At 43.2% G+C, this 23,105-nt stretch overlaps 1 protein-coding gene across 1 annotated transcript in view; it reads left to right on the forward strand.

Annotated features, from left to right (window-relative positions):
• Nucleotides 1-23,105, forward strand: part of LOC117731406 (membrane-associated guanylate kinase, WW and PDZ domain-containing protein 3) — a 112,941-nt gene that overhangs the window by 85,995 nt on the left and 3,841 nt on the right. The window contains exons 4-19 of the mRNA XM_034533749.1: nucleotides 257-463; nucleotides 2,187-2,355; nucleotides 3,900-3,979; nucleotides 4,817-4,874; nucleotides 6,054-6,160; nucleotides 11,279-11,470; nucleotides 11,894-12,541; nucleotides 14,637-14,668; nucleotides 15,364-15,529; nucleotides 15,638-15,732; nucleotides 15,886-16,093; nucleotides 17,057-17,239; nucleotides 18,573-18,758; nucleotides 19,110-19,206; nucleotides 19,996-20,101; nucleotides 21,347-21,484. Of these exons, the coding sequence (XP_034389640.1) occupies nucleotides 257-463; nucleotides 2,187-2,355; nucleotides 3,900-3,979; nucleotides 4,817-4,874; nucleotides 6,054-6,160; nucleotides 11,279-11,470; nucleotides 11,894-12,541; nucleotides 14,637-14,668; nucleotides 15,364-15,529; nucleotides 15,638-15,732; nucleotides 15,886-16,093; nucleotides 17,057-17,239; nucleotides 18,573-18,758; nucleotides 19,110-19,206; nucleotides 19,996-20,101; nucleotides 21,347-21,484 (2,672 nt within the window). The remainder of the gene's footprint in view (nucleotides 1-256; nucleotides 464-2,186; nucleotides 2,356-3,899; nucleotides 3,980-4,816; nucleotides 4,875-6,053; nucleotides 6,161-11,278; nucleotides 11,471-11,893; nucleotides 12,542-14,636; nucleotides 14,669-15,363; nucleotides 15,530-15,637; nucleotides 15,733-15,885; nucleotides 16,094-17,056; nucleotides 17,240-18,572; nucleotides 18,759-19,109; nucleotides 19,207-19,995; nucleotides 20,102-21,346; nucleotides 21,485-23,105) is intronic.

The following is a 23,105-nucleotide window of genomic DNA, read 5'->3' on the forward strand; positions in this document are numbered from 1 at the left end:
GGGGTTTGAGAGACGAGGAAGAAGACCTCTGAAACGTGTCAAAAAGTCCACCTTGAGTGCCGGCGTGTGACATTAAAGGGAATTAATATTTGCAACCTGATTGAAACGAGAGGAACTGGAGTGATGTTGACAAGGTGGATGATCTCTCTGCTTCCCCCGCGTAGCATAAATACAGTTTACGGCACGTTCTGTGGCTCTCCTCTCATTCTTCCCCCCCCCCCCCCCCCCTCCATCTTTTTGTTTTTTACTCCGAAAGGTAACTACTACGGGACCCCGAAGCCGCCGGCGGAGCCCAACCTGGTGCAGCCGGACCTGGTGGACCAGGTGCTGTTTGACGAAGACTACGGCGGCGAGGTCCCCAGGAAACGCACCACCTCGGTCAGTAAGATGGACAGGAAGGACAGCGCGGTCCCCGAGGAGGAAGACGACGACGAGAGGCCGCCGCTGGTCAACGGACTGCCCGGTCAGTAAATGTCACAGCGCAGGATGTCATGTTCAGTAACGGAGGCACCGGCGTACGCCGTTTGTCCCTTTTTTCGGTTGCCACGCCGGGTCGCCGTCACCGTCTTGCTGTGAAGACACAAAGACCTTTTTGCCTCGTTGGCAGATTGTTTTTCCGTTTTTGACGAGGCCCACCGAGCGGCTTGATCATCTCTCTTAAGCTCCCGTCCTTTCCACTTCTCATTCGTTATTTTCACATAAATAAAAATGTTTAACTCCCGGACGAGCGTGAAATATTCGACCTGCCCCCAGAGTCGTGTTACGCCGGCGACGCTTTCGGTGACTTTTAGGAACAAATCTGTCCTTAATGCTCTGAACAGCGCCCGCCCCCTCAGAAGCGGGTTGCATACCACGTGCATCATACCTGGGTTTTTTTTGTTTTTTTGGGGCTAAGTCCGAGCTGAAAACGTTGTTTTTCTTTCCAGAACGAAACATTGTTTTGACAGTCACGGCTCTCAACGCTGCTTGCTCAGCTGTACAAAGGATTCACGGGAAATCCAAAAGTCTGTTTGCCCAACCGCTCTGTCATATTGAAATCAAACAGAGGATGATGCCCAAACATCCAGGAGTTCTTTTTATGGAAAGGAACCAGTCACAAATGGCTGCCCGTACAGCGGCTGCTGCCGTTGTAGTCTCAGACCAGCCATAGATGGGCAGAGAAAAAGAGGCTAATGGAAAATGTGAGCTCTAAGTCTCTAAACTCTTGACTGCAGCTTTTCCACCGTCTTTTGCTCAGACTGTCCTTATCATAACCCCCCCCCCCCCCCCCCCTCCCTGCCACTGTTGGCCCCTCCCCCGCGTGTATCGTTGAGTGGGCCGTCGCCGCGCTGTGAACCGGACGACCTCAGCTCTCCTTCAGGCTGTGCCCTCCGCTCGGGTTCTCCCAGTGTTTACATGGCTCTTTCAAACACATGTGCATTCAATCTGCGTGTCTGTGCCCTTTTAAATCAAATTTTTATATATATATATATATATATAAAGAAGAGAGGCAAAAGACGATGCTGAGAATGGGGAATTGTGGTTTTTTCAGCAATTACGCATTCAACCTAAAATTCAGGTGGAACGATCACCCCCAGAAATGTGGCGTGCGTAGCGTCTTTCATCCTCCGTTGTGAGGAGGTTAGCTTCCGCGTAAAAGAAAGGGATGAAGAGAACTCGCGTTTCATCCCTTTTTATACCCGTCTTTTGAGGGAAGGTGTGAAATGCTAAGTGAATTAGGAGGGCCTCTATTGTATGTTTCATGTTCATTCTCGACCAGTTTCTCATCAATGGGCCTATAAGTGAAGAGCAGCAGTACAGTATTATCATTCAGAAATCCCCTTGGGCTCAAATTGCCCTTTTTTTTTTAATGTGAATCCCTGCCTCTATCGTTGCAACCCTCAGGGAGTGTACATGTACATATGCATAAGCATTAACACTGTGTGCACATGCAAATGCAAACCAGCCCTTTGGCGAACACACACACACACACACACACACACACACACACACACACACACACACACACACCATCCCATGCAAATCCTCTGAGCGACACAGGTCTTTCTCTACTCCCCTGCAGCTGCAAAAACAGGAGGGCAGAGGTGTTCCTGCGGGCTAACCATCCACTCAGTCTGGTCCCTGTGTTTCCATCCCCTCTCTCTCTCTCTCTCTCTCTCTCTCTCTCTCTCTTTCTTTATATACAGAGCTCAAAGAGGGGGCGGACTGGAGGAAAGCGGTGCCCAGCTACAACCAGTCCAGCAGCTCCATGGACTTCCGCACGTGGAGCTCTCTGCCCCGCGATGACAGCCTGGAGCCCCTGCCCCTTAACTGGGAGATGGCTTACACTGAGACCGGCATGGTCTACTTCATAGAGTGAGTGACGGACACGACCCGGTCGGTCAACCGAGCAATTAATGAGCATCGCTATTTTTCCCGAGAGCATTGAATTCATTTAAAGTGATGTATTAAATAAAGATGCCGGATGTTTTTTGTAGGTTCCATCCTCTTCCAATATGAGGCTTCACTGGGGTTTTTTTTCCGTACCTTTTTATATTATTATAAACTACAACAACAATTCAACAGCAGCACAAACTGCACCCTCCGAAGTGATCACAAGATCGAATTGACACCTGACGGATGTGTTGGAAGCGAGTTTTCTTTTATAAATACAATACAAATACAAATGTGTAATAGCGGAAGCCGGCTATAGTTATATGTGTTATTAGCTCGATCAGGTGTATCGCAGTCTGAGTGCCGGCTGATGAAAAATATGGAATTTGGGTCAACTGACGACTTGGGTGTTGTTACTTATGTAAATCGTGTCATCTCACAGCGGCAGCGGGGTGTGTTGTACGATGTGGTGTTAAAAATGGATGTCTTGTTTGTATAGCTGATGTAAAACAGCATTTGATTTCATGCATCATGAAACGCAGCGCAGTCGGGCCTGATCCTGGGTGTTTGATGATGTGGCATCATTCACTCATCGCTGAGTGATTAGTGTGTATATATATATAAATATATATTTATATATATGTCTATGTATAAATATATATATATATATATATGTATGTATGTATAAATATATGTATGTATAAATATATATATGTATATATAAATATATATATGTATATATAAATATATGTATATATAAATATATATGTATGTGTGTGTATATATATATATTTATATATATGTCTATGTATAAATATATATATATGTCTATGTATAAATATATGTATATATAAATATATTTATATAAATATATATATATATAAATATATATATGTATATATATATAAATATATATGTATATATATATATATGTGTCTATATAAATATATATATATATATATATGTGTGTATATATGTATATAAATATATATATGTATATATAAATATATATGTGTATATATATGTGTCTATATGAATATATGTCTATATAAATATATATATATATATATATAAATATATATGTGTGTATGTGTATATATATATATATATATACAAATATAGATATGTATATATATAAATATAGATATGTGTATATAAATATGTATATAAATATATATGTCTGTGTATATATATATGTGTATATATATATATGTATATATATATATATATATATATATATATTTGTGTTTTATTTGGCTCCAAGCCATTTGTCTGTAAAGATATCAGAAGACCGTTGTGCTTTTCTTCCTGATTACACACCCCAGTTGTTTGAGGGTAAACGAGTTTGTCGCGTTTCTCATTCCTCCCCTCTGAAAACGCAGCCTCACCATAATGCACGTTAATGTGACGGCTGAACGTAAAATAAATGGATCCGATGTGTGTCTCCAGTGACTCTCGCGCACAAACGCATATCGGCCTTCGCGGTTGATAATTACTGGCTGCCATTTTTTGTGTGCTCTCCGCAGTCACAACACCAAGACGACCACGTGGTTGGACCCCCGCTTGGCGAAGAAGGCGAAGCCCCCCGAGAAGTGCGAGGATGGAGGTATGTGGGCTCCACTTCTCAGCCGGCGTACTCGAGCGTGCAGTCGTTCCATTAAAGACTGCACGTGTATTTACACGGGGCAGGGGGGGGGGGGGGGGGGGCGTACCTCTATTGTCCGTGCCCACCATTGCATCATCCGTCACGTCACACATTCAGTCTAAAAAAAAAAAATTAAAAAACAGTGTAAAACTCCATAACTTCGTCTTTTGAATTGACGCGTCGCCTAAGAGTCGCCCTCAGCTTCACGGTCACATGACCTAGTTTACCTCGGAGCCGGGGGGTCTACTTTAAAGGAATCCTGGCCGTGCCTTCATATCCCCAGGATGCTAATGTGGGCTTAAGTGCAGGCAGAGACAGAGAGTAGCCACGGCTTGAAAGAGTGAGGACCCTTCCAGACGGCTTTTAATGGATTTCTACACAACGCTAGTTGGTGTGTTGAAAAGCTACCTCAAAGCTTTCTGTTGCGTGAAGAGCTCTCTCTCTCTCTCTTTCTCTCTCTCTCTCTCTCTCTCATCAGGGCATGGCGTACATCAGGCCATTCCTGCTTGTGGAAATCAGTGAAATGTTTTCACAAAACCATGTCGGCTATTTTTTTCGCGGCTACTCTCTTGTGCTAAACGTCCCAGTCAGGGGGACGAGACACACACACTGGTCCCCACTGCTGCACCTCACCGACGTGGTAAAAAAAGGCTCGCGAAACGCCCCAGATGAGTGTCGACTAAACACCAACGCGCCTCCTCTCCCTCCTCTCTGTCTTTTCCACTCTGCCGCCTCAACGCGCCGTATTTGCATCTCTCCGTCTCTCCCATCACACGCTGTTTCCTCTCTTGTTTGCAGAGCTACCGTACGGCTGGGAGGAAATCGACGACCCGCAGTACGGCACATACTATGTCGAGTAAGTTTTATTGAGTCATCCCTGTGTGTGTTTTCCAAGCACTCCTCCAGCTGCCATTATCCCAAACAGTTCAAATCGCTCCATCCCACTTGTTCCCCTGCAGATGCGCACGCACGCACGCACACACACACACACACACACACACACACAGAGCCCATTGCACGAGAAGGATCTGGAGTGCATATTACACTGTGTACATTAGCAGTCGACCGGCATAAATCAATACCGTCTAAAAATAAACAAATGGCTGTGGCGCGCGGCTCGTGTTGTCGTATCTAGCGGGTGAGGGGAACTGTTGAAGATTGTGATCAGGATGTTCATCAGTGGGTGGCAAAAATGAAGCTCTGCGGGGGACATTGCAGCCACCTGTATGTGAACACAACTCTGTGTTTGTGTAATAAGCGTGTACACACGTCTCCGCATATTTGTGTTGTTTGTATTGTTTGTCTGGGGTTTTTTTGGGGGGGTTTTCTGTGCTTCGCCACCCCGGCAGGAAATCAGTGAAATTGCCATTGTAACGGCAGTCGAGAGAAGTGGGGGAGACTTTCAACTAGAATAGATGGAGGGAGGTGGGCTATTGGCATATGGGGGGGCTGCAAGGAGGGGTGGCAATCGGTTGTGATGAAAAGAAAATGCAACACCGGCGTTGTTTTATTGCTCAGACTGCAGAAGGATCCCTCCTAGGTATAAGTGACAAGAGAACGAGCAGCGCTCACTTGTTTGGACAAGGAGACTCGCTGGCATATAGATGGAGCTTATAGCTGCCAGTCTTTTAGCTGGAAATGAACTCCCTATGATACAGTGGCTGTGGTATCTATGCCGAGGGGGGCGACAGGCTGTTTACCTTGTTGTAGAGGAACAGGATGTTGTTGGCATTCGGTGGAGGGGGTCATTTCCTTTCAATATTAAATTGCTAAAAGCCATTGTTGTTCCCCCACATCAAGAGGAGGCAAGGCAGCCTTTACTGTGTACGTGTGCTGTGTTTATTAATTTATTCATAATGGTGCCACTATAGCGTCCCTATAGTAGGCGATCACAGTTCCTTTATAGGAAAGGCGCATGCATAATGAACTGCAAAAAAAAGTGGAGCACTGAGTTTAAAACGTCCGAGGTGTGCCACTGTGTGTTGTTGTGTTTTGAGAGTCTCTTAAATCTGTTTTTTTTTTTTTTTTTTTGCAGCCACATCAACCAGAAAACCCAGTTTGAGAACCCGGTCTTGGAGGCGAAGAAGAAGCTGAGCCAGGAGACGGCTGCGATCCAACAAGCCGCAGCAGCTCCTTCCCAAGGTAACAGCAGCACTGCAGAAGCTGTCCCCTACTTCAACTTCCCCTCCCCCTCCATTTGGATAGTTAGGAGAGAGGGGGGAAAAAAAAGAAGAAAGAAATTACTGCGGAGGAGTTGAGTAAAGGACACACAGAAACCACGTGGAAACCTGCAACTGCCACATCGCTGCTCCCACACGTGACCTTTGAAAACAGCATGAGATATTGCACATGCAAGTACACGTATGACTGTAATTACTTCCACTAGCTTCCTGTCACGTCATCTGAAACTAGAAAAGGGCGCTCAGGAGAGAGCATATCTCCACTAAGGGGTGTCTGCAACAACCACTGCTGTAATGCTTGATTGGATGAATACAACCCACATTTACCCCCATCTACATGCAAACATACAAACATACATACATTCATACAAACATACATGCAAACATACAAACATACATACATAAAAACATACAGACATACATACATACAAACATACGTACATGCATACAAACATACATGCAAACATACATACATGCATACATACATACATACATACATACATACATGCATAGATACATGCATACATACATACATAGATACATACACACACACATACATGCAAACATACATACATACATGCATACATACATACATACATGCATAGATACATGCATACATACATACATACATACATAGATACATACACACACACATACATACATACATACATACATACATGTATACATACATACATAAAAACATACATACATACATACATACATACATATATACATGCATACATGCATGCATACATACATACATACATATATACATACATGCATGCATGCATACATACATGCATGCATACATTCATACATGCATTCATACATACATACATACATACATACATACATACGTACTTACATACATGCAAACAAACTGTTAATCCCTTGCGGGTCCTAGCAGACCTCTGACTCCTCCTAGTGAGGAGTCAGCAGTCACAGTAGAACTGTCAATCAAATATGTTTTTCAAACACACACACACACGCACACAAACACAAATCTCCTGGATGGGATAATGAAAAATTGTTTGCTCCTGCTGTCTGTGTGATCGTCCTTCACTAATTGTTCTCTGAGCTGGTGTTTACCTCACTATTGTGTATGATATTCAAGAACAACCGTCGGAGGTTTGGATTTATTATTATTATTGTTATTATCACTGTGAACGTTAGCGTGAGTCGAACGCGAGTCCTCTCCAGTCAAGCGCTCCTAGTTTAATCACTTTGGCTTACTGAGGCTGACCTTTTGACCCCAGTCGACGTGCTGTGACAAATGTGTTATCTGGGAACAGAAAGCAGTCGGAGAGACGTCATTTCATGCAAGGTCAGCGGAACGCGTAGTAAACCTTCAAGTAGCCCTCAAACAATGATAGAATGTCCACATAAAAACCCCGTTCTTCCCGGGTTCGCTCACACCAACACAGGTTGTTGTTCTTCAGGTCGACGAGCCGCTTCTTCTCCCGCAATAAACATTATGAATGAAGTATGTTTTCATATGCAGGGGAGGAGGCCGGCTTTTAGGCAACAGCTGGTGGAACGGGCACATCAGAGAGGGGCAGTGCCGCATAATCAGACACTTCTCTGCTCAGGTGTGTGGGGACTGAGGAAAACCGCCACGGCGCCCGTGATTACCGATTACACAACCGAGTGAGCTGTCAGCCGATGTGATGAAACCCGCTCGACGGTTACACCTCGGGGCTATTCTTCGGATTTTTTTTTTTACAGTTTCTCCAAGATAGATTCCTGGGGAGTTTTTTTAATTTATTTTTTAATCAGCGAATTGACTACGATTATATAACTGAATGTGTTTTTAAATATTTCTTTTTATTAAATCTTATTTACCGATTCTTTTTTTTTGCGCAAAAGAACATGTTTACTGTTTTTTTTTTTTAATTTATTTTTATTCCAAAATGCCCTTTTCTAACACTTTTCCCATACCATTTTAATTTCATGGATAATCATTTATGCTTTGATTACTAGTGTCCATAATGTTTGAGGTGTTGATCTCAACCTACAAAGGAGGCTACACTGCGTTGTTTGCCAGCTCGCCAACAGAGCGGCCGTTGTTGTGCCCACATGTGTGTGTGTGTGTGTGCTTTGTTCTGATTGGCTGTCCGCTACTCTCCCTGTTCGTCAAGTCTTGGTCTTGCGACAGCGGTTGCTTATGAATTCTGATGTTCAAGGTGCATTCTCGGGAGAAAAAAAATAAACTGCACCCGCTGTTTCTCCATTGATGTAGTAAGAAAGATGTCTTCCCAATTATGCTGCATAATGTCTCCGGGGATTTACTACGCAACTGAGTCACACACACACGAGAAATCCAAGAAGCACGGCTGTTGGATGCCGTGGATCTGATGGCTTTGTCTGCCTCTGGCTTTTCAAACATTGGCACGACCTTCCTTGGACTCTCCCACACAAGTGCAGACTCGCACACGCCGCTCTCACTTCCTCCCTCTGTCTCGCTCTCCCTCCATCACTTCTGTGTGTTTCTCCACACACACACACACACACACACACACACACACAAATGGGCAGTCAAATGGTTGTTCCAGCGCCGGGGCCCAAAAAAAAAGCCATGTTGAGTTCATGAAGCAGGGCCCGCGTTTTTTAAACTCCTCGCGTTTACAGAAAGTTCCAGAGCGTTTTCTTCATTTCAAACTGAAGGAACTGAGAGGCGGTTGCGGTTGGTTTGCAGCCAAACTAGAAAAAGCTGCTACTGTGATCTTGAAAAATTTGAATATGGAAATTGGTCGCTGCCCAATCACCGTGTGCGACAGAGAGAGAGAGAGATATAACACAAAGAAATTAAAAAGGGGTATAATTGAGGATATGCAGCTTTATGTTTGTACACACAGAGGCAAACGCATGCAGCACACACATTCTGTCTTTTTCTTATTCTCTGAAAATGCCAATAGAACAAAAACAAGAATGAATTGATCCATGTAAATATTGTCTGTGTTCCCCCCCCCCCCCCGGTGCAGTCTGGTATCACTTATTCCTCTGTCGCTGTCCAAAAACATCAATAACCGTTAAACTCTATAACATTTTCCTTCGTTGCCGTGAACACAGAGAGATTATTAAAAAGTCCCCAGCAGATGAACTATTTACTCCCGTTTACTCGATGTTATGTGTCATCTGCAACTGTTTGTTTTAGCCTCTTTAATGGATGAAACTATGGCAATTATTCTACAGATGTACGTCTTCTGCATGAATTAATGAACTCGGGAAGACGGACTAAGTATTTGTTGGTTTTTGGTCTTTTGATGGAGAAAAACAACTTTTATTTATTGTTGGAGGATTAGTCACAAACTCTAATTGAGAGAATAGTCCAACCAAATCAATTCTGTTTTGGGCTGCGTCCATTTTATGTTTTATCGCATTGCTTTAAATGCAGGGAGCATTCTTAGGATTTTGTATTATTTAAATACATTTATTGTTATTGTTGACACACATGGCGCCCATGTCTATGATACATTACAAACGTACTTATAATGCATCATAATCTGTAAATAGCACCGTATAATTCTATTTGTAAGCGCTCGTAAATAACCTGAATGCTTTATAACAGTAATCATAACACAATATAATGATCTTTGTAATGACTGATATGGACAATATCACAATACTTTATAATTGCAGGTCACTAAATATGTTCTTCTTGCACGGATCAAAGTGTATTATATTTCTATTTATAAGTATAATTGTATTGTACTTTTTTAATGCATTGTAATCACTGGTATAATGCATGCTAATTAGATTATAAATTCCCTATTTGTAAAGTGAAAAACATCCTTACAATATATATCTTATAATAATATATCCTTCCAAAATAACGAATGGTCACATCATAATGCATTACAACAGTGATTATGAATTTAAAGAAGAAATTATGAAAACATATTGTTGTACATAATATCACAACCATGGGAATTACAATACATTGTGATCCTTGCAAAGCAAAATGTCACTGTGAAGCAACTGGGAAGTATTATGAAACTCGGCCTTGTAAATCAATATAAAATGCTTAATAATGTCGTATAGCTATTGGTATAAAGCATTATGAATATCTATGAGTGGTTACAACTATAAGTATACAGTGTTATAAGCCGATTATAATAGTGGACATAGATGTCATATAAAGTTTAAACGTAATTTTCTATGAAAAATAATCAAGTACGTTTGTTCACCGTATTTTTATAAAAATGTTGCTGCATTTCATTGAACTTTAGACATAAAGAAACAGCTTATTTAAATTTTTTTTAAAAAGGCGGACATTGTTTTATTGCTTGCCATAATGATGTTTTTCGGAGACAGACCGACACAGCACAGTCACTGGAATGTGCATCACGTGTCACCTGCTGCCTTCAGTTTTAGTGCTTTAGAGTCAAAGATATAACGCAGTCCGGGCCAGAGAGGATGGGGCTGGGGAAAGGGGGGGGGAGATGGGGAGTCTATGATCTAAAGTGCTGATGCCACAAGTAACGCCAGATAGGGACGCTGCGCCGTTTAATTCAGTGTGACCCTGACAGTCGCTTTATCTGGCGCGCGGCGTATGCCGGGTGGTCCATATTGATGCTGCCACTGACCTTAAGTTGCACCCGACTCAAGTTATAAAAAGTCTCCCCCGACAAAACTCTTTCCTGAGCCACTGACTGCAGCAGGGAAGGGGGGGGGGGGGATTAGAGAAGAGGACACTGGGCTGAACGGGCCCCCGTCAGAGGTGTCATACCACCGTTCTGCTCTCTAGTTTAGTATTAGCTGGTCGACGTTCATTTAGACATTTACACTTTTATTCATCCTTCTCTGCATTTGACCCATCCTGAGTTATTAAGGAGCAGTGGGCTGCAGTGAAGCGCCCGGGGTGCAACTGGGGGTTCAGTGTCTTGCTCGAGGGCACTTCAGCATGCAACTATGGGGAGAGCGGGGATTGAACCGGGTATACCTTGTGGTTACGGGACGACCACTCTCCCCCCATGAGCTACAGTTGACCCCCAAAAGACCCCATAAAGCAGGTCATTCAATCACATAACACACACACACACACAAGTACTTTACATGCGTGTGCACCTTTTGTTTGCAGGTAAGGGAGGTGCGTTCGGCTTCACCTCCGACCCCAGCGAACTGAAGGGTGAGCTGTACCACACGGCGCTGAAGAAGAGCTCCCAGGGGTTTGGATTCACCATCATCGGCGGCGACCGCACCGACGAGTTCCTGCAGGTGAAAAACGTGCTCGGCGACGGCCCCGCCGCCCACGACAACAAGATGGCGTCTGGTGAGCAAAAAAAAAAAAAAAAAAAAAACGTCTGCAGGGGGGGTGTACACGCCTCTCCGGTGAAACTTTCAATCTCATTTAGCTGGCTGGAAGATCTATGAGCTCATAGCTTCTAATTCCTGCGGTATTACAAAAAAATTAATATATATATATATATATATTTTGCAACCTTGTACCAGCTGTGCTACCACAATGCACCTGGAAGTAATTCATTTTACCTCTGTAGTGCTCATCCACCTAACACACAGAGTGCTGTTCAACAATGGAGCATAGGAAAGAGGGACATGGACTAAAGTGATAGAAGAAATAAAAGGGACATTTTATAGAAGAAGGAAAGGAAGGATCTAGAGACGTGATGTCTGGATTAAATACAAGAATAGAAACTCAACTCACCATTTCTCTCTTTCTTTTTTTCCGCTTCAGGTGATGTCATTGTTGAGATTAACGGGATGTCTGTGCTGGGCAAAACGCATCCAGACGTGGTGCAGATGTTCCAATCCATCCCCGTCAACCAGTACGTGGACATGGTTCTTTGCCGTGGCTACCCGCTCCCTCCAGACGTGGATCTAAACAGCGACGACCCTCTCCCGCCGCCGCCTCCCCCGCCGGCCACCCAGCCCCAGCAGGCCCTGCACGGCGGCGAGGTGGTGACAGCCGTGCCCCTCATCAACGGTCAGCCGCTGCTGGTGAAAGGCGACGTCCTCCACGGCTCCTCGCAGGAGCTCCACTACGTCACCACGGACGCCAGCGGCCGGCCCGTCGTGGCGGCGTTGCCCAACGGGAGGCACGGGGAACGGGCAGAGTTGGCGACGGGGATGCTGCAGCCGGAGCTGGCGAGCGTGCCGCTGGTCAAGGGGCCCGGAGGGTTCGGGTTCGCCATCGCCGACTGCCCGCTGGGCCAGAAGGTGAAGATGATCCTGGACGCCCAGTGGTGCCGCGGGCTGCAGAAAGGAGACGTCATCAAGGAGATCAACAGGCAAAACGTCCAGACGCTCAGTCACGCCCAAGTGGTGGACATTCTCAAAGACTTGCCGGTGGGCAGCGAGGTCGACGTGCTTGTGCTGCGAGGAGGTGAGAGAGGCTGTTTTTATCTTTTTATTTCTTTTCATCTGGCGGGCTGTATGGCCACGTGGTGTTTCTCTCGCCTGTGACTTTTGCCTCATTTCCACTGCATGGTTTCACTCTACACGACTTTCTGTTCCTCGTCCCTCTAATAGCGCCCGCTGTCGGTTGGGATTCAAACTGCGGTCATCTTCAACGAGACACTCGCGGAATCCTCTCATCGGCAATTAAACAAATGAAATGTAGTTTTATGGGCTGCTGTTGAATAAAAAAAAAATGGCTATTTAAAAGAAAAAATGGCGGGTCTGTGCAGGATGTCCCGTGACGCTCTCTCTGACCCATCAGTGGTCTTATTTACACATTCTAGTACGGGCGTGGAACCTCAGCCGAGGTCGTAACACGAACAGGACCAATGGAAAAAAAAAGAAAACACACAAAAAGAGCGATTCCAGTTGAGCCGTGCCGTGCCGTGGAAATGTGGCGTTATCCCTCCTCCTCTCATTCTATCCATCCCTTTTCTGCTGTAATGCCATCTGGTGTGTGATGTAACTTGCTGTCAATACAACTTCAACAGTGCCCGTGGGAGGTGAGGTCAGCGTGCTGATACTGACGGGAGGTGAGGTGGTGCTGTGGCTTGTTGGGTGGGGGGGGTGGAGGGGGGGGCATTGGCTGACCACACACTGTTGTTCTGTAAAATCCTGGGTGATGCCACTGTGTCTGCGGTCTGTAGGTCACCACAACAGAGACTGCACCTGCACCCTCCTGTAGCTGTTCAATGATCCCACTCGATGCGACCGAGACCCATTTCTTGCCATCGCATTGCAGCGTCTTCGCTCTTTTTCTCGAGCACTCCTCCTCTGTGTCTCCACACAACGACTCCCATCGGAGGCGCAGTAACGCAGTCTGTTACAAGTCTGAGAGAAATTACACGAGCGAGGGGCTGTGCGCTTGATTCCAGAGGCGAGTGGGAGGAGAGCGGGCACCCTTCGAATGGCCCCTTAAAGAGCCATGGCTAAATGTCTATAGAGGGAACATCCAGAGGGACCTCAACCCCGTGGCCACGCCCCAACCCTCCTCTCTCCTCTCCCAAACACCCACTCACCCACTCTCTGATGTGCCACCATCACCGTGTCCTACTCCACTGATGCATCACAGTGGAGGCAGAGCTGGGCTCAGCCTCACCCAGCCTCTCCCCAACCGAAGAGCTAATGCCAGCTTTAACCACCATTAGACAGTGCCCTATGGCTTGGAGGAGCGTGTGTGTGTGTGTGTGTGTGTGTGTGTGTGTGTGTGTGTGTGTGTGTGTGTGTGTGTGTGTGTGTGTGTGTGTGTGTGTGTGTGTGTGTGTGTGTGTGTGTGTGTGTGTGTGTGTGTGTGTGTGTGTGTGTGTGTGTGTGTGTGTGTGGCTGTGTTTCAGGTGTGTGCAGACAGCGCCGGTCTCTTTGATGACTTGTGATGTCGGATTGGGGAATTTCGCAGTGGAGCGTAAAATAAAAATGCCGCTGCGTCTAAAAATTGTTTCTATTTTAATTAAGCTTAACGTTTACAATTTGTGTTTAAGAAATAATTTTGTTTCAGTATATATACTGGCGTGGACATCTCTTTTCCATCGGGCTCCATTAACCCCTCATCAAGCCAAGTGTTGGTCCGGCCCCACAGGGCTGCATGGCTCCAGAGGACTGTTTGTTAATCCAGTTAATGCTGGGAGTTGAGAGGGGGGGAGGGGGGGGGCTGTGAGAGATGAGAGAGAGAATTATCGCTCATTGAATTATATGCATGAATCTCTCACGCACTCACCCGCTTCCTTCCTTCCTTTCTCCCCGCAGTGGGCTTCCACCGTGTTAGTGAGCACTCCAGCACATGTACCACCTCTGCATCCCCTATGTATCTTTAATCGCACATGGATGCATGTTCACTAATGGAGCATTCTTTAGTGACTCCACACCTCTCTCTCTCTCTTGGCTCACTGGTTTATTTTTGGTGCTGGCGGCCGCCAGTGACTCAGCCGGAGAGGCAGTGCCATCTGGTGGACGGCGCTTCGGGGATGGTTGTCACATCTGCATTTCTCACCATATTCCTGTTGTGTATCTGTGTCTCTCCATAGGTCAAACATCCCCTGTGAAGAGTCTAAAGCCTGTGAGTAAAAGCATATCTTTTTTCTATTTCTATTGTTTCCCCCTTGGGGACTTTATCCCACAATTTTAATTGCGACGCTTTTTTGTCCCTTCAGCTTAACCAGTAAAGCCTCTGTTGCATCGAATTAAATGATAGCAATACATTTGAATATTGATTATGTTTCTGGGCGCCTCCTTTTGTTTGCTCTTGAAAAACGGTCTTAATTACTTCCTTTCAGCATTCGTATTCTTCGGGCTATTGTCAGGGGATTGCAATGGTAATGAAGCGTGGATGAGCCTCTTTAGATATGGTGGTTTTATTAATACGAGAGTTTGAGATGGAGAAGTTGGCCTTTTTCCCCGTGAATGGGCCCTGCCGCCGGGAAATCTGCAGTTCCTCCCATGTTTTCTTTCTTTCTTTTTAAAAAAAAATGACATTCAAATCTCATCGCTTAGCCTTTTTAAAACAATCGAAGGAAACGAAAAGTTAAACAGCCTATGTTGAAAACAGCCAGTGAGGTGACCTTTACTGCTTCTGGTAATCTACCACCATCACATGCTCAGCCACCGAGTCAGTCTGGTATAATGAGCTTGCAGAGACTATCAATAAAAATGTCTGATGTCCTTCAAAGGATGTGAACTCTAAAATCGGCATGTTCAAAAACAGTGGTACTTGAAGACGCGTGGGTGTTGATGCTACACGGTGTTTCTCTTCAGAGACAGGAAATGACGGCCAGCACGGAGACTTTGGACGGTATGGTAGACTCCGCCCCCCAGGCCCTGCCTTACCACTCCAACACGAGCACCCTGCGCTCCGTCGACTCCCCCAAGAGAGACGCCGCCGAGATGTACCTGAAGTCCAAAGCCCTGCTGGACAGCAGACGTGAGTGAAGACCAACCCGACATCACATGTTCTCAGAGGTTGTGTATATATAAACTTATTGTCCAGGGTCTATTTGAAACCCTCACCCGGTATATCGCTCGTCCACAGAGCCTCACACCAAAGACATCGATGTTTTTCTGAAGAGAGACATCGAAACCGGCTTTGGCTTCCGTGTTCTGGGAGGAGAAGGTCCACAACAGCCAGTAAGTACATTAGGACACTCTTGCATGCGTATTTTAAGTATTTTTAATATCTATATAATGAAGAGATGATACCATGAATTCATTTCATATGCCTAAATACATATCGAATGATCTATTTCTTCAGCTCTGCGTTCATACTTAACCCTCTGTCAGAATGTTTTCCCCCAGGTGTACATCGGGGCCATCGTGCCCAACGGAGCGGCGGAGAAGGACGGCCATCTGAGAGCCGGAGACGAGCTCATCGGCATCGACGGCGTGATGGTGAAAGGTCGTTCGCACAAGCAGGTGCTGGATCTGATGACCAACGCTGCCCGCAATGGTCAAGTCATGTTGACCATACGCAGGAAGGTCATCTACAGAGGTGCGGAACAAGCAGAGCAGACACAGTTACGCATTTTATTTGCATCTGCTTTTGATTAAAGTGAAAATGCGGATGTCCAGTCCAGTGCTGATGGTGAATGTTGTCCACTGAAGAAATCAATTTGCTAGTGTGTGATGTAATGACTGATAAAGCTGCTGCAGAGCTGTGATGGCTGTGCCGACATGTACCAGGATGCATTGCGCATCGAGCAGGGAGTTTGCAATGTTACGCAAGCTCTCTTTTTAAAAAAAAAAAAAAAGAAGGAAATAACTGAGACGGGGTTTATTGCCGCGTTTAACTCATCGTAAGACTTCATTGAAACTGGAGAGAAGAAGCTACATCAAAATGTAGTCTTTCTCAGAAACTCTGGTTTGGTCGAAATAATTCCTTAATTTACCAAGTTAGATGGGGGAATTTTCCCTTTTTTTCTTCATATTTATTCATGCAAAAGCGGCGTTTTGCTGTTTTTTTTTCAAATTAAATAAACAGCGAGCCGTCCTACAGTTTGTCCAGATTATGAAAATGTTATTGCTCTGAACACCTGAGAAAAAAATCCTCCAGAAGTGATGTATTTTGTATTTTGACAGGAAAAGCAGTTTGATGGTTAATTATAGATGTCGCTATAAATAGTGATTCAGTGGATTAAATACAGAGAAAACAGTTTGAGCACTGGACACGCTGTTTGTTTTTCCTCCGTTATGGATTCAGGGAATAGAGAGGCCTTGCACAGAATGCCTGAGTAGTTTCCTCCCCGGTTGCCACTGGCAACCACTTTCAACATCCACAATCCATAGATCGCGCCGCTGCACTGTGACATTGTTTATACTATTCGGTTAGAAGGCACGATTTATTTGCATATTTCTTGTACACGAGCACACATTAGTCACCGAAAAATTATAATACTCAGGTCCACGCACACAGATTAATTTGCATCCTGTTTTTTTTTTCTCCGTCTGGTTTCAGATATGATGGAGGAAGAGGCTCAGGAAATGGCCCCGGTGCTAGTGAACGGTTCTCCCAAGCTACCTCGCCTGCCAATGCCCAGCGCTCTGGACCACGAGTCTTTCGACATCACGCTCCACCGCAAAGACTCGGAGGGCTTCGGCTTCGTCATCCTCACCTCCAAGAGCAAACCGCCGTACGGAGGTGAGGGTCCACGGTGCTGCATCCAGATCTCAGGATTTCCCTTACGAGCACAGATGTTCTACATGAGCACAGTATATATTTTTGGAAATTTAGATTTAGTGATGGAAACATAAACACAAAAAATGGACGAGTCCACAATAACTTCATTTTCAGAAAATCGTTTAGAAAAAGCAGCAGTACATACACATCAAAGACAATAGGAGAAAGTAAATGGTAATGGTAAATGGACTTGTCTATATATATATATATATATATATATATATATAGACATGTATGTATATATATATATATATATATATATATATATATAAATAAATGTCTATATATATATAGACATGTGTGTGTATATATATATATATATGTGTGTGTATATATATATATATATATATATATACACACATGTCTATATATATATATATACACATGTCTATATATATATATACATATATATATATATATATAGACGTCTATATATATATATATATATATACATGTCTATATATATATATATATATAGACGTCTATATATATATATATATATATATATATATATATATATACATGTCTATATATATATATATATATATATATATATATGTCTATGTATGTATGTGTATATATATATAGACATGTATATATATATATGTCTATGTATGTATGTGTATATATATAGATAGACATGTCTATCTATATATATATATATATATATATATATATATATGTCTATATATATATATATATATATATATATACATGTCTATATATATATATATATATATATAGATAGACATGTCTATATATATATATATGTCTATGTATGTATGTGTATATATATATAGATAGACATGTCTATCTATATATATATATATACATGTCTATATATATATATAGACATGTATATATAGACATGTATATATATATATATGTCTATGTATGTATGTGTATATATATAGATAGACATGTCTATCTATATATATATATATATATATATATATATATATAGATATAGATAGACATATATGTATATAGCCCCAGAAAAGAAAAAACACACAAAGACTCATTCATCCCATCAAACTAGACAGTCATATGTTTCATATGCTTTGCATTGTTAATTATCATCGAAGAAGGAGACTCTGTTATCTGGTTCGTATTTAATGTCATAATCCAACATTGTTTCTCTTTTTCAAGCTGATACAAACTCTTGAAAACAATTCAAAGGCATTAAACAGATTTCAGTAAAAGCGGAAACGAAGCTGCCGTTATGTTCGCTTTCTAGACACATGTCCAGGTTCTCTATCCGGGTCTCAATGTCTCATTCATCTCGCCACGTCAGTTATCCCACACAAAATCGGCCGGATCATCGACGGCAGCCCCACCGACCGCTGCGGCCTGCTGCACGTCGGCGATCGCATCACAGCGGTCAACGGGCGCTCCATCATCGAGCTCTCGCACAACGACATCGTTCAGCTCATCAAGGAAGCCGGCAGCGTCGTCACCCTCACTGTGGTCCCCGAGGACGGTGAGTGTCTCACATCATTATCACGGTGCCGTGTGCTCTGGTCCTGTGATCAATTCCATTTTAAAACTCAATTGTCTGCAGGGGGAAGGGGGGGGGGGGGGAACCAATCAACATAATAAAAAGATGTGAATATTTTATTGTCGGTATAAAGAATGCAGTTCTTAATTGAGATATTCCAAAAGTGAAACAAAGGGGGACACAGTTCCTCTGACAGGATTGAGAGAATAAAACAAATGTACTGTAATGTATGCATTTAGTAGGATATCTAAGTCTGATTGTTCTAATAATTGTTTCAGTAACTGTATTTGGCATTTTTACACCGATGGCTGTTGTGCTCAAACTACATTTTAGAATACAAGGGTCCTCCATCTGGAGCCAGCTCAGCGAAACAGAGTCCAGCTCTGCAGCACAGAACCACGGGACAGAGGTCCATACTGCAGGATGAACGGTAAGAATCCACTCTAGCTTCAAAAGACGAAGAAAAGCCTTCAGTCAGAGGAGGAAAATGACCTTTTTGAAACTGTTAAAACCGATTTCAACTCCAACGAACTGAACTGGGACTGTATTAACTAGCCACCCAGTGCACAGCTGCCCATTGGCTCGAAACCCTGTAGAAGGGATTGCAAGTCACTATTTGACTTAAAATATCCTTAAAAGAACAAAAATAACCAACATGCACCTTTTTTATAAAACATTTTGATGATGATTGTTTGTGCTTCCTTTATGTTTTTATATCTCTAAATTGGAATGGCTAACTCCTCCTTCACTGCTGGTGCTCTGACTCCTCCCACCCCCATCCTTTACCCCGAGGAGGGTGTCCCCCCCCACCCCTCCCCCCACACACAGGGAACGCAACTACAACCTCCTCTACAATTGAAAATCAAAGGTTATGGTTATGGTAATATTAATAGAGTGCTACTTGCCCCTACAAATTCTTATGAAACCACAAAAAAATAAAAAATAAAAAATCCTCTGTTATTAGACATGAAATAAAGTGTGTGCGTGAGGAGGAGGGAGGGTTGCCCTCCAGAGCAAGCGCAGAGATGGAAATGTCTCTCAACAAAGACACCGGTGTAATAAACATAAACGGATAATAATGTGTACAGTAGAGAAGATAACGCCTTAAAGAACGATACGGCCTACACATTAAAGTATCCACACTATTTAATATCCAGGTTTATGCAGCATATTGTTGACAGCATTTGTTACTGCAGTGATGCGTCTGTGTTGTTTCTAGTTACAACCTGGACCTGGAAGAGAAGAGGGAGGGGCTTAACTGGTCCGACCACAAAACTCTTCCCCTTAGTGAGCAGGGGACGCTGTGTGTGACAGGACCCAACCAGGTGAGACAATATTCCTTTATACATGTTGTCTTCAGGCACACTTTTCTTCATAATAGGCATAAAAGCTCTGATCTTTATGACCATATACAAGTATTTATTACAGTTAGTTTTTTCCAATAGCATAAAGCTATTTTTTGTTCCATACAATGCATGGTTTTAATTTATGGAAGCACTTTTTACTGTTATTATTCCGCCACGTTTTTCCCATGTAGTCAAACTTGATTATTTGGTTTAATGGGGACATCTTTGCTATTAGTTTTTACCATTCCTACCTTTTATTATAATTACTCCTCCACATTTTCCGCAATGGAACGAATGGACAAAAATGTTTAGACTCAAAACTCTTTGTCTGCGAATTTTTTAAACGAATTAAAAAAAAACGGGAAATTCTTCAAATCAGCGGAGCGGGACGGTCGAGTGCACCGTGGCCGACCGTTATAACCCGAAACCGTCTGGAGTGGTTACGTCACGAAACCCACTCTGGTCAAAACAACACACTGACAGCTCATTTTAACACAAAGGGATATCTTTTAAATCCTATTAAAAATATATAATGACCTTCTCAGATTCTTTTCCATTAGTTTGTATTGAATGGAGTGTGTGAAGTGGAGAAGAGCTGTAAAATCCTCCAAAGAATAATCCTAAACTTGCTCCTCTGTTCGCACAATTGTCACTCTTCATACATAATTTAGCTTCAAGGAGGGCCCCATGTGTGCTCTTTCATACGTCGCCGGGGAAGATAACACACAGAAGTGTCCGAAACGCTGCTGAGAGACCTGAAAATGAGAAAGTCCTGATCCTTCTTTTTTTTTGTATCCCTTTTCACGACAATATTTCATCATGATTGGACTCAAATTGGCTTTTGAGAGGTTGCGCCTCAATTCATAATGTCCCGTGAAATGAACCCGTCTGATCCAGGAGTCACTCGGCGGTCGCCACCGCACGGCGTTCACACTTCCAGAGGTTTTGCCTTTCGCCAAATTATAGTTTTGCTTAATGTTACTTTCCGATCAATAAAAACAAGAATGAAGACCGGGCATCGTTAGTGACGTTTCTAATCAATAGAAACAATTCTCCAGACTCCAATGAGACGTCGGGGACTTTGTGCTGAACAGAAACGGACGATTTAAAAAATTTTAAAAAACTTCTTCAATCGAAAGAAAACTGTGTCTTGTCACAGAAGCCAAGTAAATATTTGCTCTTATGTGTGTGCGTATTAATGAGTGTTGCCTTCATGCTGTGCAGGGGTGTCTGACAGTGGAGTTGGAGAGGGGCCCGAGGGGCTTTGGCTTCAGCCTGCGAGGGGGAACCGAGTACAACATGGGCCTGTACATCCTGAGACTGGCCGAGGATGGAGCTGCTCAGCTGGACGGAAGGATCCACGTGAGTGCTCCTTTTATTACAATGTGCATGTATATATATATATATATATATATATATTATCATTTTTTTCAAAGGTTCCTCATATCTACTCTGAACCGTCGTCATTAGACACTCTGAGAGACTTAAAAGGTGTAATTGTTGATATGTTTGCCTTCAGGGGGCTCTGAAAAAAGGTCACGGGGGTCATTAACATTTAAGGTCGTCGTCCCCAAGCACTCATGAATGTGTTCGGAGTATTGCATTGAAATTAAAACGTCAAGATGATGCATCTCGCATGTGCACAGTAGAGCTTGAGGAAAGCGCAGGAAATGTCTTCACATTTCGATTGTGTTGGAGGCTACAACAAAGGTCAAAGGGCGGGGTCACCAAAATCATTAAGATTCACTCTCTCTGGACAACGAATATCCGCACCAAATGTTGAGAGCATTTCGCCAATAATGTTGAGATCTATCTATCTACCTGTCTGCCTCTCTGTCTGTCTATCTGTATATCTGTCTGTCTGTCTGCCTATCTGTCTATCTGTATATCTGTCTGTCTGTCTGTCTGCCTGTCTTACTGTCTATCTATCTGTATATCTGTCTTTCTGTCTATCTTTCTGTCTGTCTGTCTGTCTGTCTGTCCGTCTGTCTGTCTGTCTGTCTGTCCGTCTGTCTGTATATCTGTCTGTCTGTCTGTCTATCTATCTGTCTTATCTATCTGTCAGTCTGTCTGTCTGTCTGTATGTCTGTCTATCTATCTATATATCTGTCTGTCTGTCTGTCTGTCTGTATGTCTGTCTATCTATCTATCTATCTATCTATCTATCTATCTATCTATCTATCTATCTATCTATCTATCTATCTATCTATCTATCTATCTATCTATCTATCTATCTATCTATCTATCTATCTATCTATCTATCTATCTATCTATCTATCTATCTGTCTGTCTGTCTGTCTGTCTGTCTGTCTGTCTGTCTGTCTGTCTGTCTGTCTGTCTGTATGTCTATCTATCTATCTATCTATCTGTCTTATCTATCTGTCAGTCTGTATGTCTGTCTATCTATCTATCAATCTATCTATCTGTCTGTCTGTCTGTCTGTCTATCCATCTATCTATCTATCTGATTGTCTGTCTGTCTATCTATCTGTCTGTCTGTCTGTCTGTCTGTCTGTCTGTCTGTCTGTCTGTCTGTCTGTCTGTCTTATCTATCTATCTATCTATCTATCTGTCTTATCTATCTGTCAGTCTGTATGTCTGTCTATCTATCTATCAATCTATCTATCTGTCTGTCTGTCTGTCTGTCTATCCATCTATCTATCTATCTGATTGTCTGTCTGTCTGTCTATCTATCTATCTGTCTGTCTGTCTGTATGTCTATCTATCTATCTATCTGTCTGTCTGTCTGTATGTCTGTCTATCTATCTATCTATCTATCTATCTATCTATCTATCTATCTATCTATCTGTCTGTCTGTCTGTCTGTCTGTCTGTCTGTCTATCTATCTATCTATCTGTCTATCTATCAATCTGTCTGTCTGTCTGTCTGTCTGTCTGTCTGTCTGTCTGTCTATCTATCTGTCTGTCTATCTATCTGTCTGTCTGTCTGTCTGTCTGTCTATCTATCTGTCTATCTGTCTGTCT

This window comes from Cyclopterus lumpus, chromosome 5 (assembly GCF_009769545.1).
Source record: "Cyclopterus lumpus isolate fCycLum1 chromosome 5, fCycLum1.pri, whole genome shotgun sequence".
NCBI classification, from domain to species: Eukaryota; Metazoa; Chordata; class Actinopteri; order Perciformes; family Cyclopteridae; genus Cyclopterus; species Cyclopterus lumpus.